Here is a 14,726-nt window from a genome sequence, read left to right as displayed (position 1 = left end):
CAATAAAGTATAAAAATAAGTATAATCCATGAGTAAGTATGACTTATTTCAGGTCTACGTGGCTGGCTCAACATCTGAAAATCAGTATAATCCACCACGTCAATAGGCTAAAGAAGAAAAATAACACGTTCATATCAATTGATGAAGAAAAAGTATTTTATAAAAATCCAACAATCATTCAGAATAAAAACTCTGCCAAATAGAAATAAGCTTCCTTAGCTAGATGAAAATCCTACAAAACCCTTCAGCAAGCATCAGACTTAGCGGTGAGAAACTAGATGTTTCCCTCCTAATATTGGAAATATGTCAAGGATGTCCCCTCTCACCGGTCCTATTCACATTGTACTGGAATTCTGAGCAAGTACAATAACATAAGAAGAAATACTATGTAGATAGATTGGGAAGGAAGGAATAAAACTGTCTTTGCTTACAGATGACATGATTGTTTATGTGAAAATACCAAGGAATCAATTTAAAAAACCTTCCTGGAACTAATAAATAATTGTTTTAAGGTCAGAGGATACAAGGGTAACACACAAAAGTCAGTCACTTTTCTTTATATCAGCAATACATAATTGGAACTTGAAATTAACAACGCAAAACCACTTATATTAGCATAAAAATAAAATGCTTAGGTACAAATTAACAAATGCAGTCCCAATTAAAATACCAGCAATCTATTTCGTGTGTATGGCAAACTGATTTTAAAGTTTATATGGAAAGGCACCTCCCCCGACCCATGGAATAACCAACATAATACTGCAGAAAAAAAAGTTGGAGAATTGATATTTCTGATTTCAAGACTACAAAGCTATAATGATCAAGACACTATGGTATTAGTGAAAAAATAGATGCATAGATCAATAAAGCAGAATCAAGAACCCAGAAACAGACTCGCACAGCTGCAGTGTGATGAAGGAATAAAGGCAATTTGGTGGAGAAAGGATAGTTTTGCAAATTTGATATCCATATGCAAACAAGTGTATCTAAATCCAGACCCTACAGCTTTCATAAATACTAACTCATAGACCTAACTATAAAACTCCTAGAAGATGACATGGAAGAAAATTTGGATGACCTTGAGTTTGGTGATGAGATTTTTAAAAGAAGTTGTTATTTTGATTCCAGTTATTGAAACCCAGTGCTGTGCTAGTTTCAGGTGCACAATACAGTGACCCAGCACTTCCTCACGACCGGAAGCTGTCACCACAAGCGCCCTCCTTAGTCCCTATCACCTGTTTCGCCACCCCCACCCCCGCAACAGTCAGTGCGTTCTCTATTGTTAAGAGTCTGTTTCTTGTTTTTTTTCCCCTTTGCTTGTTTGTTTTGCCTCTTAAATTCCACATACAAGTGAAATCCTATGGTGTTTGTCTTTCTCTGACTGACTTTGTTTAGGGTTATACTCTCTAGCTCCACACATGTTGCCGCAAGTGGCAAGATTTCATTCTTTTTAAAGGCTGAATCATATTCTATTATATTTGTCTCACATCTACTTTATCCACTCGTCCTTCTTTTGATGGTTATGGTAATGAGTTTGAAGATGCAACTACACTTTGTGAAGGAAAAGTTAGTAAGGTGGACTTCATTACAATTTAAAAGTTTTGTTTTCCCATATGCACTGTTAAGAGAATGAGGAAACATGTTATATCCTTGGAGAAAATATTTACAGAACACACATCCAGTACAGGGTTTGTATCCAAAAACTACAAAAACTGTAAATAATAAGGAAACAGAAAACTAATTTAAAAATGGGTAAAGATGTGAACAGACACCTCACCGAAGAATAAGATACAGATGGAAGATAAGTATCTGAAAAAATGTGCAATAATATGCATCATTAGGGAACTGTAAATTAAAACAAAAATCAGATACATCAATTAGAATGACTAAAATCCAAGTAACTGACAGTACCAAAAACTGACGAGGTTGAGGTTGCGGTTGCGGAGCCATCGGAATTCTCATTTATTATCGATGGAATGCAAAATGACACAGCTGCTTTTTGGCAGTTTCTCAGAAAGTTAGATACACTTACACCGTATCATCCAGCAGCTACACCTCTTGCAGATGACATGATATATATATCTGGTATATACTTGCCTGAACTGAAACTTACACACAAACCTACACACAAATGTTTATAGCAATTTTATTCATAATTGCCCCACACCGGAAGCAATCAAGATCTCCTTTCACAGGTGAATGTGATACATCCAGACAATGGAATATTATTCAGCTCTAAAAAGAAATGAGCTATCAAGCCATAACAAGACATGGAGGAGCTGTAAATGCATCTTACTAAGGGAAAGAAGTCGATCTGAAACAGCTACACACTGCATGGTTCTCACTCTATGACATTCTGGAAAAGGCAAACCAGTGGAGGCAGCAGAAGGATCAGTGGCTCCCAGCGGCTCCGTGGTGGGGAGGGAGAGACGAGCGGGTGGGGCACAGGGGAATTTTAGGGCAGTGAAATTATTCTGCAGGGTACTGTAACAGTGTAGACCTGTCATGATGCATTTGTTAGGTCTGTAGATGTTTACTGCACGAACAACAGACGCTACGGTGCCGCAAGGAGACCGTCCTTTAGCAGGCTGGGAGATTCCACGAAAGGATGCAGACTCTGACTAGAGAACCAAACTGTACACTTGGAACCACCTCACTGAAGGAGGTGGGGGAAAGGGGCTGACTGAAGCATTTTTGGAAATGAGAAGAGTCTTTAAGACTAACGAGAAAAGGGGTTGCCCGTAAACACTGTCCTCTGCTTGATAAAACTCTCTCCAGTGGGGGATGGGCTAGCGGTTCTGTTCTTGCTGTGCCCACACTGGGACTGAACTGTGATGTGGATGAGTGGTGGAGGAGGGGAGCCAGGGGTCTCACTGTCAGAGTGCAGACCTGCATCCTAGCAAGTGGGGAAGCCAGAATGATCCGTGGGGTGACAGATCATGTTCTCCTTGGGAAACACCAGCAAGAAGGCAAGTCTAACTTCTGTGGATTTGTGCTTATGTGTAGAACTATTTGCAGATGTGTCCACGCACAGGCTCATATGTACACCCCAGTAGCCAAGAACATACCTAGTGCCCAGATCTCTGCTTCTAAGACCACTCCCCAATTAGAGCAGCGGGCTCCTTGGGGAACTGCTGATTCCAGGGCCAGAAGGGAAATATACAAGTGAGTCTGGAGTGTCTGGTTGTGCCAGAAAGTACGGAGTGTTCAACAGCCCCTCTCTGGAAACTAGCAAATTCACCCATCCGCCAACGAAACACACAGAAAACACCCCAGAGTGATGGGGTTGACGGGTTTTGTTAGGTGGCCTGAGAATGGCTACAGTCAGAACACACTGAACAACAAAATCAATCAAGTTGACCAAGGTTATAACCTAAACACCCATGACTCCAGAGGGATGTAAACAAATGATAATATAAACTCTTAGAAGTGTGAAAGGAGACACATTTCTGGTAGAGAACCCTGTTCCTGCAGCGTGGGGCTCACAGTGACTTCTTAAAAAGAACAGTGCACCTGGGGTCCTTTCTAGAAACCAGTCTCATGTGTCGGGCCAGCCTCACAGCCCTTCTCTGCTCCCTACTTGGCCCCGAGCCCTGCCTGACCAACCCCCAGCTGTGCCAGCACTTCTTCCAAGGCCTCAGGCCATGTTCTTCCCTCTGCTCAGGGTACCCTCTTGTCCTCCCCCAAGGGTCTTCCCACTGCCCCTGCTGCACAGCCATGACTTGTGGGAGGTATCGTTCTCAGGCTTTTATTTTCTTTCCCAGTCAGTGGGGCTGGCCTATGGTCAGAAGATACCCTCAGGGGATCCCAGATCCCCGGCTTAGGCTGCTTCTTCCATAGCTGGTGGGTCAGGAGGAGGAACCCAAATAGCCTTTGTAGATGCTGACACAAGCAGAGGAACCTCTCATCATTTTAAGCAAGTTTACGGCAGGTGAGCAGGACGCACACAGCATTTGCAGATGGAACAGAAAGTGGGGAGGGCGTGGAGTGACCAGGTCACCCTCCACATCTTCTAGGGCTCAGCCTGGAGGTCACATCTTTACAGCTTTCCCAGCTCCAGGCCCAGAGGGACAAGAGCTGCCTTTTTGTCCTCTCCCAGGGCCCACACACTGTCTTCCAGGCCTCCAGTGGGGCGGAAACGGAGGTAGGAGGACACAGAAGGGACTTACCTCCTGTGCCCACCAGCTCTGTACCCACTCCCAAAACACAAGGCCCCACCTTGCTCCCATCAGGCCCCACACCCTCCTTGCTGGGAGAGAGGTGGAGGGAAGCAGTGGTGATCCTGTGCAGCTAGGGGCTGAACCCCCCAGGGGATTCTGCCGCCAGGTGACAGAACCTCTGTCCCCGTTGCCCATTCGTCATTCACCCCAGCCCCTCCCGAAGAGGGTCTTCTGCAGCTTCTAAGGAGTGGTGTCTGCTGCATTTGCAGGTGCCCACACCACCTGGGTTGGGAGTGAGTCAGGGTGAGCAGAAGGGATAAGAGAGCCAACCTCTCCTTGGGTCCTAGCTGCACGATGGTCCCCACAACACTGTCTCCCAGCAGCGGGCACCCTCGCAACATCACACCACAGCCATGAAAAGCCACAGGAAGCCCTGCAGCTGCGGGCCTTGAGCCCCCCAAGCTAAGCACCATATTGTCTCTGTCCAGAGAGACTGGCACAGGGGCAGGGACACACTCGGATGTCCCCAAGGGTGGGCTGGGGCGGGGCAGTTACCTGGCCACGACGTGTCTCACAGTTGTGCAGGTAGCTCAGGTGGTAGATCTTCAGGTTTAAGGTGCCAAAATTCAGGTACTTCAAGAAGACCTGAAACAGACATCACACCAACAGCAATTAGAAACCCTGGTTTTTAGCAGGTGCCCAGGTGTGCAAGGCTGGAGAGGTGCCCAGCTGCCTGGACAGGATACTGATGTCAGCACGCGTGGGCCCGTACATGTGAGGAGACATACAGACGTGTAAAAGGGACACAGAGATGAGCTCAGGGAGCTAAGCTGAGGCGAGGTGTGCACACAGATGCCGGGAAAACACACACGTGCCCACCAGGCACAGGACAGACCCGGGGACAGAGGTGGCCCACGCACAGAGGCTTGCAGGCTCAGAAGGCCCCCAACACTCACATCTTCATCTTCACTTGTGAAACATGGGCCGTCAAGCTTGTTCACAGCCATAATGACAGCCACAACGTCTTTGCCATTCATGATGGGCGTGGCCAGAATGTTCTTCGTCACGTAGTCGGTCAGCTCATCCGCAAAGGGGCTGAAGTGGGGACACTGGGTAGCAAGAGGAGAGGAAAGAGAGGTCGTCAGTCTGGAGAGCCCGGGCTTCCCCGTCCCCGGTGGGGGCAGGGTTAAGCTCCAGGCCACCGCCCAGGCCAGTGCTGAGCCCCTGGTGGCCCTGCCCCAGGCATCAGGAGCCCAGGCAGTGTAAGAGCACATGGCTCGTGGCCTGTCCTTGTGGCTCCAAGTGGGGGGTTAGAGGCCTGAGTGGATCCCCCCGTTGGAGCCACTAACCCTAGCTCTGGATCACAGACTCTGCTGAGTCCTCACAAGGCCTGGGCTGTGGCAGTCCTGGGTCTTTCCACATCGACTGTCCTCGCCAAGCCAGCCTCTTGGGTACCTCTGGAATCACCCATTTACCTGTCTCTTAGTTCATGCTTCCCTCTCCTGCCTTCACCTGCCCTGCGGTCAGCCCCCACAGGCCAAAAGTGTGTTGGCTGAATAAAGGGTTAGTGTGAGTCAGGGTGGCGGGTCCTCTGCAGGTTTCCTGGGGCTGTGCTCCAATGAGTGTCTTCTCTGTGAGGCCTGTTGCCTACGTGATTAGGTATCTGCCCACTTGTGGTTCTCAGGGCAGGTCCTGCTAGTCTCAGAGTTGCTTCCTGGGCCTCTCCTTGATGGGAGACTGGTTGAGGGGCTCTTAAGTTCTGCCTCTAGAGGGAATAGGCCCAGGGGATGCAGTGTTACCAGGATGAGGCCCCTTCTGGTGACTAGGACTCTGCCCTTCGGGGTGGATGTGACTCTAGCTCCAGCCTCCTGCTTCCTGGGCGCTGCTATTTATTTACACGAGGCCAAAGTGACCCTTTGCAGAGCTGTGGGGGACAGCAGAGTTGGACCGCCTGGGTTGGAGGCCTGGACCTCCAGCAAGGACGGGATGGGCCTGTGCCCCTCTCCTCACTGGTCAGCTTGGGTTGAGTGAGAAAACCCCTGTAAATTCTGCCTACATCTGTGATGATTATTTGTTGTTGAAGGAGCTCTTTCCCGTCCACTCTCCAGCCTCCCTTGCATGGGCAGCTGGGCCAGAGTTCAGGCCAATGGGAGGTCAGAGGAAGCCTGCTGGGGACGAGAGCAGTCCATGCTCTCGTGAAGGGATGCGTGTGTCCAGCGCCCACTTGTCCCTGTTCCTCTCCTGCCTGATCACACCACCTGTAGCCACAGGGCACCTGGCATCAAAGGGAAATCCATACGGGAGTCCCGGAGGCGGCAGCAGGCACCAGGTTCTGTGACATAAAGTGAGAGCTTGTGCGGGGCCCTGTCTCGCCGCATCACTCAATGGCTGAGCGCAGGCATGTTTCAGGGCTGTTTCCTTGTGCCCATGTTCCATGTTTGTGCTCTCTGGTCATCTTCCTGGCCCCTGCCACTTTGGGGTTCTGTGTCTTGGCTGTACAGCCTGGTCTCCTGGCAGGCCCTCAGCTCTGCCCCAGACTTTCCTTCCTGCCCTTCAGCTGCTCCCATCTGGGGTCCTGCACGGTGCCCCCTGCTCCCAGGTGTCCCACGCCCTACTGCACAGCCCCTCTTGCTCCCGCCACCCTTGGGCCTTCACCCCATGGCCCATGGCTGGAGCCTCTTGGTGTGTCTGGAGCAGCTCAGCAGCCCTCACACCCTAGATGCACGGTGAAGGGAGCATTGGGAAGGTCCAGAGCAGGTTCTGGCCAGGAGCTGTGCTCTCTGAACAGAGTCACCCAAGGGCTGGGATCCCCTGCATTCCACACCCTGTCCCCTGTGCCTTTTCAGGCCCCTCCCTGCATTTTCTACTCTGCTGTCTCCGTATCAAGGCTCCCACCTGGCTTCTCTCCTGATTTAGACCCTGCAGTCCCAGAGCCCCACTCAGAGCCCAACCACCTTGGAGGCAGTGGGCAACATTCCCACTCCCAGAAGCCCTGGAACCACAGTGTCAGAGTAGGAACAACCCCAGGCCCATTGCATTTAAGCCTCATTCACAAAACATCTGCTCTCTTGTGCCCCCATTCCAGGGCTTGCAACCCACCCACCACCCCATGGAAAAGGCCCTGCTGTCACCTTGGCACCTCCCTCCCCCCAGCTTCAGTAAGTCTAGGGGTCCTGTGACTGCTCTGAAGTGCCCCCAGCCCTGGCCCCACTGCCTAGACCCTCATCATTATCACCTGCAGCACCCACACACCTGTTGGCTTATATGTGTTCTGCAGGGTCAGCCTGGTGCTGCTACCCTCCCCCCTCCTCTGAGCTGGGCTGAGTCCCTGAGCTGCCCCACAGAGCTGCGTCCCCAGTGACAGTCCAGCCTCTTCTGATCCCACAAGAGCTGCCTGATACAACTGGGGTCTGGACGCCTTTGAGACATGCAGGACCCTCATGATGGGCTGTTTCTGGGCCCACAGCTCTTTGGAGGGGTGTCAGACACTACCACAGAGCCAGGACCTGGGTCTGGTCCTGCTCAGCAGCTTGGGGACCATGGCTGAGCTGGGTCCCCTCCCCGGCCTCTCAGGGCCTTCTGCCTAGCTGCCTTGCCATGAGCCCTCAGGGGTCTTAAGAGCTGCGAGGTGGTGGTAGGGTGATGAGGCAGCCCCTGGTGTTCTTCTCTGTGCTGCCTGCGAGGAGGCCACGTCCCCCAGGCACATACTACTCTCCAGAAGCAGCCCCCATGCTCTTCTAATCGAGCGAGGAAGGTGCTGGAGTCTCAGACAGAACAAGGCGCTCTGCCTCAGTTTCCCCTCTGAAGATAGCATGAGTCCAGGAGCCTGACACGTGCAATACTTAGGTCTTTGTGCCCCACTTAGTGGAAACTTGCTTTTTGGTTGATTTGATTCTGTTGTCGGTTCCACTGCATCTGAGATAAACAAGACCCAGCAGAGCCCCGAGGCTTGAGGTCAACACCGTGCCCCTCGTCCACTGGGGAGAGATCAGAGTGGGCTGTCCTGATAGAGGTGGAAGAGTCTCGAGAGGTCAAGGCCTCAAGGATGGGAAGGGCACAGGACCTAGAACAGCCCTACCACCTGAACCTGACCTCACACAGCACAGGTTTGGGGGTTAGCCGGAGGATAGACCCCTGGGGGCTGAGGGGTCCACCCAGACTCTGAGAAGGGAGGGGACAAGATAAAGGGAGAGAAGGGGCTGTGGAAGTCCCTCAGTGCACACCCCCCTACACCTCTCCCGGCTGCTGGATCCCTTCTCTTCCTGCGAGCTCGGGCTACCAATACTCAGATGCATGGGGTGACCTGTTTCTTAAAATGGAGTGAAGATGAAGCTAATCCCAGAGATTACTATATTCAGGTCGCTGGACCCAGGGTTGTTTAGAGCAGATAAATTTAAGAGGATTGCAATCACTTCCTTCCCAGGCCCCAGAGGGCCTGGGGGATGTGCACGTGTCTATTTGTCTCCAGGGACTAGGAGATGGTGACTGTTTTAGGAGAAGCCCATCCTGGGGGCAATCCCTTCTGGATTCCTTCACAGAAAGTGGAAGGGGCTGATCCAGTTCAGGGCTCCTGCCTCCCCCTTTCAGAGGCGGGGAAGGGAGAGGAGGGGAGAAGCCAGTGGCTCCTGTTCTCCCCCAGAAGCCGCCTCCCTCGCCTTCTTCTTGGAGCCCTTCATCCTCATGCTCACCTTGGGGTCCTCTGTCCCTCACACACACATCCAGCAGGTACCGCCATCCCCCTAGCCCCACCCACCCTGGTGTCCACCCCAGGATTCCTGAGCTCCTAGCGAACTATCTCCATACCCTTCCCGCCTCCTCCCAACCCATCAAGACCCTGAATCTCAAGGCACTGCCGTCAATCCTTCCCACTCAGCCTGGATCAGCCCTGGTCTCCCTGCTGCTTCTCCCCAACCCCCAAACTTGCCTGCACCAGGAAGCAGCATGGTCTCATATGGGGTTGTGCATTTTGGGTTCTGGAGTCCATTGGCCCTTCCTTTCTTGGCCTTTGCTCCAGCCCCTGCTCTGACCCTTTCTCTCCAATCCTCCATCCTGGGACCTGTGGGTCAAGGGGGCAGCAGGGCCTGCCCTGATCACTCTCCCAGCCAGCTCAAGGCTGGCTCCCTTCCTTTCTGCAAGCTCTGGCCCAGCCCACCTCACTTCCCCCTTACCCCAGGCTTTCCTCCTGAAAGCAGAGGTCCTGACATGTCCTGCTGGCTGACCCATTCCATGGGACCTGCAGGGACTCCTTGCCGAACCCACCAGTCATGGCCCAGAACCCACCTCGGTCACGTCCTTGATATTCACCATCTTCTTGGTCTGAGCCACATGGCCCACAACTCCAATGTCCAGCGGGAAGACGATCTCAGAGTCAGGGGGCACCAGGCAGTCCTCCAGGACACTGTCCGGCTGCACACTGAAGAGGCGCGTGGCCAGCTCAGCCACGCCATTGCGCTGGCGGTACATGAAGAGGCTGCAGCGGTCGGCGTGCAGGATTGTGCAGAGACGCCGCAAGATCTTGAAGACCACACGCTCCATGTTCACACTCTCTTGCATGTCCTGCACCAGCTCAAACAAGGCTGCGCTCTCCTCCACCTGGCACAGCTCTCGGAAGCTGGTGCAGTCTGCTGCCTGCCCATCCTCGCAGGCACCAGCCACATTCTCGGGGCTCAGCTTCTTCCCAAAGTACTCGTCTGTGAAGCTGGGGTTCTGGTCAAGGAACTGCTGCACCTGCTCCTCACTGAGGCTCATGGTGTCCCACTGCCTGTCCGGGAGACGTGGCTGGTCCCCAGGCGCATGCAGACTCCCAGCAAACACTGTCATCAGCAAAGCCTTTCTTAGGGACGATTACTGAGTCCTGGGAGGACACCAGCTGACTCACCCATGCCTGCCCCCTTGGCTTAGATCCTGCACTTCCACCACCTGCCCCTGGGAAGATCAGACCCCCTGGAATGGGAGCAGGTGGGTCACAGCTCGGGGGCTTCTGCCTGTGATAGGGGTCGTGGGCAGCCAGTGGGGCAGGCCCTTACACCTAATCCCACGGAGAGGGTAATCCTACAAACACCGTGACACTTTCTGTCTGGGGGATTGCCTGAGAATTCTGGACGGTCCAACAGGCAGCCCCACATCTCCTGGCGCTCAGACCTGGGCTCTGGTGTGCTGGGGAGGTGGGGCACCAGCCCCACCTAGGGGAGAGGCAGCCCAGCCCTGGGTAGGGAGGGGGGGTCCCCTGTAAGGTGCCAGAGGTCAGTGAGTGCAGCTCCCACGGCTCCCCTCTGATGGAGGGAAAAGAGAGGGGAGGATGGTGACCCAGCATCCATTGCGGAGGTGGGACCACTAGATGGGGTTTTGCAGAGACTTTCCCTTCTCTTTGATTGTGAGGGGGTGGCCTCGCAGGGGAGGGGTTTACACGTGACAGTGGATCACCTGAGTGCACATCAGAGCTTCTCTGTTAAGAGCTAGCACCCTTAGTTAGAGTTTTTCTTAGTGAATCTCCACCACACATCTTTTTCCTTGGCCTAATCCCTACTTACTTGGCACTCTCTTCACACTGCTAGAACCTCTCCTCCCACAGAGTTCACAACCACACTGTGGACACTGCCATGTTATATGGACAGGATTTCTCCTGAGTATCTGTGCTCAGAGACTGGCATACCTAGACAGCCGCCGGCGCTTTTCTCTCCTTATCCACCTGCCTGGGTGTTATACATATGCTAGCTTCTCTATGGGTGAAAAAGGTGTGACAAAAGGTTGTGTGTGGCAAAAAGGTTGGATTAAAGCTGTAGGACATGCTCCATGTGTGTCTGACTCTCCAGCCGCTGGATTGTCCTCCACTTCTCTCAAGAGACTGTGTGCACATGCATGTGCATGCATGATCATGTGTATACAGGCTGCACATGCATAAACACGTGTGCAAGTGCGCGTGCACATGGGCTGAACATACAAGTGCATGTGTGTGCTTGTGCATGCGGGCTGGTGTACAAATGCATGCGTGTGGTTGCATGTGCACCTGAACGTGCATGGAATGTGCACGTGCATGTATGTGCATGTGGGCAGAATATACTGGTGCATGCGTGTGCATGTGTGTGCATGTGCACATGGGCAGAGCGTACAAGTGCATGTTTGTGCACGTGGGCGGAGTGTACAGTGCATGCATGTGCACATGGGCTGAGTGTATGATTGCCTGCATGGGCATGCATGTGTGCGTGCATGTGGGTGGAGTGTATAAGTGCATACATGTGCTTGTGTGTGCACATGAGTAGAGTGTACAAGTACATGTGTGTGCATGTGCACATCCACGGACTGCTGGAAGGCTGGGGGTAGGAGCTATGTCCGTGGTGTGAGCCAGCTGTGCATATCACTCAGCAGAACCTGGGTGGGCACCTGGCATTCTGGGCTTGCCTTTGGCAGCAGTAGCCGTGGCCATCCCCCAGCAGCAGCAGCAGAACAGTGTAGCTAGGAGGACTTTGGGCCCCTCTAAGTCAAGGATCAGGAATCACAAACCAGGGGCCTGGACTGAGAGAAATGTTGAAGGTTTCCTCATGTTGCTTTTAAACCAGGATGTAGGGTTTGTATGTGATTCTGAATTTTACTGTGCTCAGCTGGTAAAGGTGTGTGTATGTGAATGCAAGAGTGCGCATATGTGTGTACACGTGTGAGTGTGGGTACATGTGTGATGGTAGGGCCGGGGTCTTCTTGTGGCCAGACACGTTTTCTCAGCACCAGCCTTGGTTCCGGGGGTCTTTCCACGTGGGTTCTGGGCGGGCGCCTTGCAGCTGTGTTGGGCACAATGGGCCCAGCTGGCCGAGTGCCGGGCACAGGCCCTTGTGCTGTGACATTCCTGTCTCTGCTGAGTCACGCAGCAGACTCCTTTCAGGGACCTGCTCTGAGCATCCCACTTTTCCTAAAAATAGTGAGTTCTGCCTGGGGACTGGGGGAGAAGAAGGAGGGGGTGCTGTGGGTGGGGTGCTGTGGTGCTTAAATTGGGGGCCAGGGTTGGGGGTCCCCTTGCTCTGAATTCAGTTCCCAGACGGCTCCCAGAGCCTTCCAGTGCATTGTCTCCAGACGCTCAGAGCTGCAGTCCAAGTGATGCCTGATGTGAGGGACATGCCAATGAGGTGGCTGTCTGGCTGAGGGGCCCAGGGCAGCAGGGTATTTGGGGGGACACTTCTTAAATCCTCGGCTCACTCCACCCAGAGGCACACTCTCGGCGACAACCACCCTCCCTGCTTCTGCTCCCCAACTCCTGCCAGCTGGCTCCTTCCAGGCAGGGCTGAGGGCATGGGGCCGAGGTGTGAAGTTCCCCTGCCTATGAAGCACTGGGTGGCAGCCCTACTGGGGCAGGGGAGGCCCGTCGGTGAGGGATGCACCCAAGTCTGGTATCAGAAGGGCTAGGTCGCAGCCGTCGGAGCAACATGGCTGTGGGGTCAGAGGCACAACGTACTGAGGATTGGTGGTGGGGGCTTCTTGCAGAGTGGGTGGGCAGTGGAGGAGGGAGCTGGCTGAGGAACTCAGGGCATTATTGCACCACAGCCCGACACCTGGGGTGAAAGGTAGAGTTCACGGGAGCTCAGAGCATGGGCATTCCCCCACCCCTCGCCATTACACAGTGTGCCCACCAGACCCACTCTGTGGTACCTGGGTCACTTTACCTGTAGGTTTTCTTGCCCCTGAGCCTGCAGTGTTAGCAGGTGTGGGAGCCCAGAGGCATGAGAATTTTACGTCCCTGGAGGAGTCCTTGACCTGTGGCTCATGGGGTCATGTGTAAATATCCCAGCTACTGCCCCTGTGGGACCCCAGGAGAACTGCTGAACCACACACTGGCTGGACTGGCTCCTGCCCTTCCTCATCTCCTTTCCTGGCACACCCACTGACGGTGCACATGGCCCTGAGCAGCCCTGAGCAGGCCTGAGGGATGGGCCCTGGATGCGGTTAGGGATACACCTATGAGATAAGCCTGTGAAATGTACTTTCGAGCTACACCCATGAGGCATACTTGCGAGGTATGCCTATGATGTGTGCCTGAGGGACACCTCTGAGTGCACCTGTGAGATGCTCTCGTAATGGATGTGTGTGAGAGACACGCATGAGGAACACCTGAGCGGGACACCTGGGAGGTGGGCCTGTGGATACATTGCTGATGTACACCCTTGCCAAAGGCCCATCAGATACAATAGGTAACCTCTCCACAAATGAATGTGGGAGATGTCTGAAGAGAAATGGGTTTTCTCCTTTGCTGGGTTCCTATTAATTTTACTTCATCATAATGTGGGATTTCAAAATTAGCAAGTACACCCTGGGATCCATTTATAAAAAGAAATATGTCTTAAATAGCTATTACATGAAGAGAACTCCAGTTTCTTATCCCAAACTGTGGAGCGGATGCAATTGCACAAGGAGTATTATGCCTGAAATTAAAATTAACTAGGCAAGAGGGATGGCAGGGGATGGCAGGGGTGAGAAAAACCAAAGCTCACACTCAGAAATCTCATTCCATTTCCAGTGCAGAGAAAGGGCATATCCATCAAGCCTCTCTACTTCCATAGGATGAGTTTTGCCAGAGGGATGACAGGAGAGGAGCTAACTGGCCATGTTGCCATTGGGAAAGGGGGGTGTTGGTGAGTGGGGAGATGCCTCAGACTCTGACACCAGGATGGGGCCTCGGGCATCGAGTGGGCTGAGGGTGGGTATGCACCCACGACCCTGACTCTGTTCTCCGCTCCCACCAGCTGCTTGACCTCAGAGAATTCTTTCAGCTTTTCCAGGCCCCCACTTGGTTTCTGGCCAACAAGATCTTGCTGTGGGTTTTTTTTTGGGGGGGGTGGTGGTGAGAAGTGGTGATATAAAGTGTGTGGCATGGGCACCAGCACAACATGAGGTCCTACTGACAACAGGCCACTGAGGAACCCACCCCCACATGACCAGGGAGAGTGGAGGGGGAGGTTGGGGACAGAGATCCAAGTGGAGGGGTTATGGAAGGAGGGCTGCAGAGCTGGGGGTAGTGGGATGAGGGGCTGAAGTAGCACCTGTCTGGGCTCTGTGCTGACCTGGGTGGGTCGGTGGGGGTGGGGCTGGTACAGAAATTCTTGGGTAAAGAATAACGTTGGACCAAGAAGAGAAAGCAAGGCCTGTGCTCGGTGTTTTGGGAATGGTGTCCAGGAGGAATCAGCACTTCCTCACTCATTTTGTAGTTATCTTCTGGTAGGGCAGACTCAGGTTTGATGTGCCCGAGTCCCTGTCCTGGGGTGGGAGACTGCAAACCTCAGCACCATGTGCCTCTGTTAAGGCTGTGGTGGGAGGACCGACACCTGGTGGTCCTCGGGACTTCATCGGGAGCAGAAAGGGCTGATGTGGGGACAGGAGGCAGAACACACATCCTTCTGATGGTCTGGACCTCCCTAGCCCCATTCCAGCAGGATCTGGGGTCTTCCAAGGGTAATTTGGGAGGTTCCTGACAAGGGTAATTTGGGTTGTCCCTTGTAAGCCCACTCCCAGGGGCAGCAGGTCGGGGAGGGGAAGGGCAGGAGCTGTGGCAGTGGCTGAGGTCTCTCCTAGTCCAACAAGCCAAGG

General features: G+C 53.1%; 1 protein-coding gene across 2 annotated transcripts in view; it reads right to left on the bottom strand.

The window, feature by feature from the left end:
- Positions 1-9,908, bottom strand: part of PDE6B (phosphodiesterase 6B) — a 32,546-nt gene extending 22,638 nt beyond the window's left edge. For both annotated transcript variants that reach the window (XM_032331652.1, XM_032331659.1), the window contains exons 1-3: positions 9,441-9,908; positions 5,117-5,269; positions 4,716-4,805 (exon numbers count right to left, since the gene is read on the bottom strand). In XM_032331652.1, the coding sequence (XP_032187543.1) occupies positions 4,716-4,805; positions 5,117-5,269; positions 9,441-9,908 (711 nt within the window). The remainder of the gene's footprint in view (positions 1-4,715; positions 4,806-5,116; positions 5,270-9,440) is intronic.
- Positions 9,909-14,726: the final 4,818 nt, after the last annotated feature.

Source organism: Mustela erminea, chromosome 2 (genome assembly GCF_009829155.1).
Source record: "Mustela erminea isolate mMusErm1 chromosome 2, mMusErm1.Pri, whole genome shotgun sequence".
Classification (NCBI taxonomy): domain Eukaryota; kingdom Metazoa; phylum Chordata; class Mammalia; order Carnivora; family Mustelidae; genus Mustela; species Mustela erminea.
This window is presented reverse-complemented; position numbering and strand designations above follow the sequence as displayed.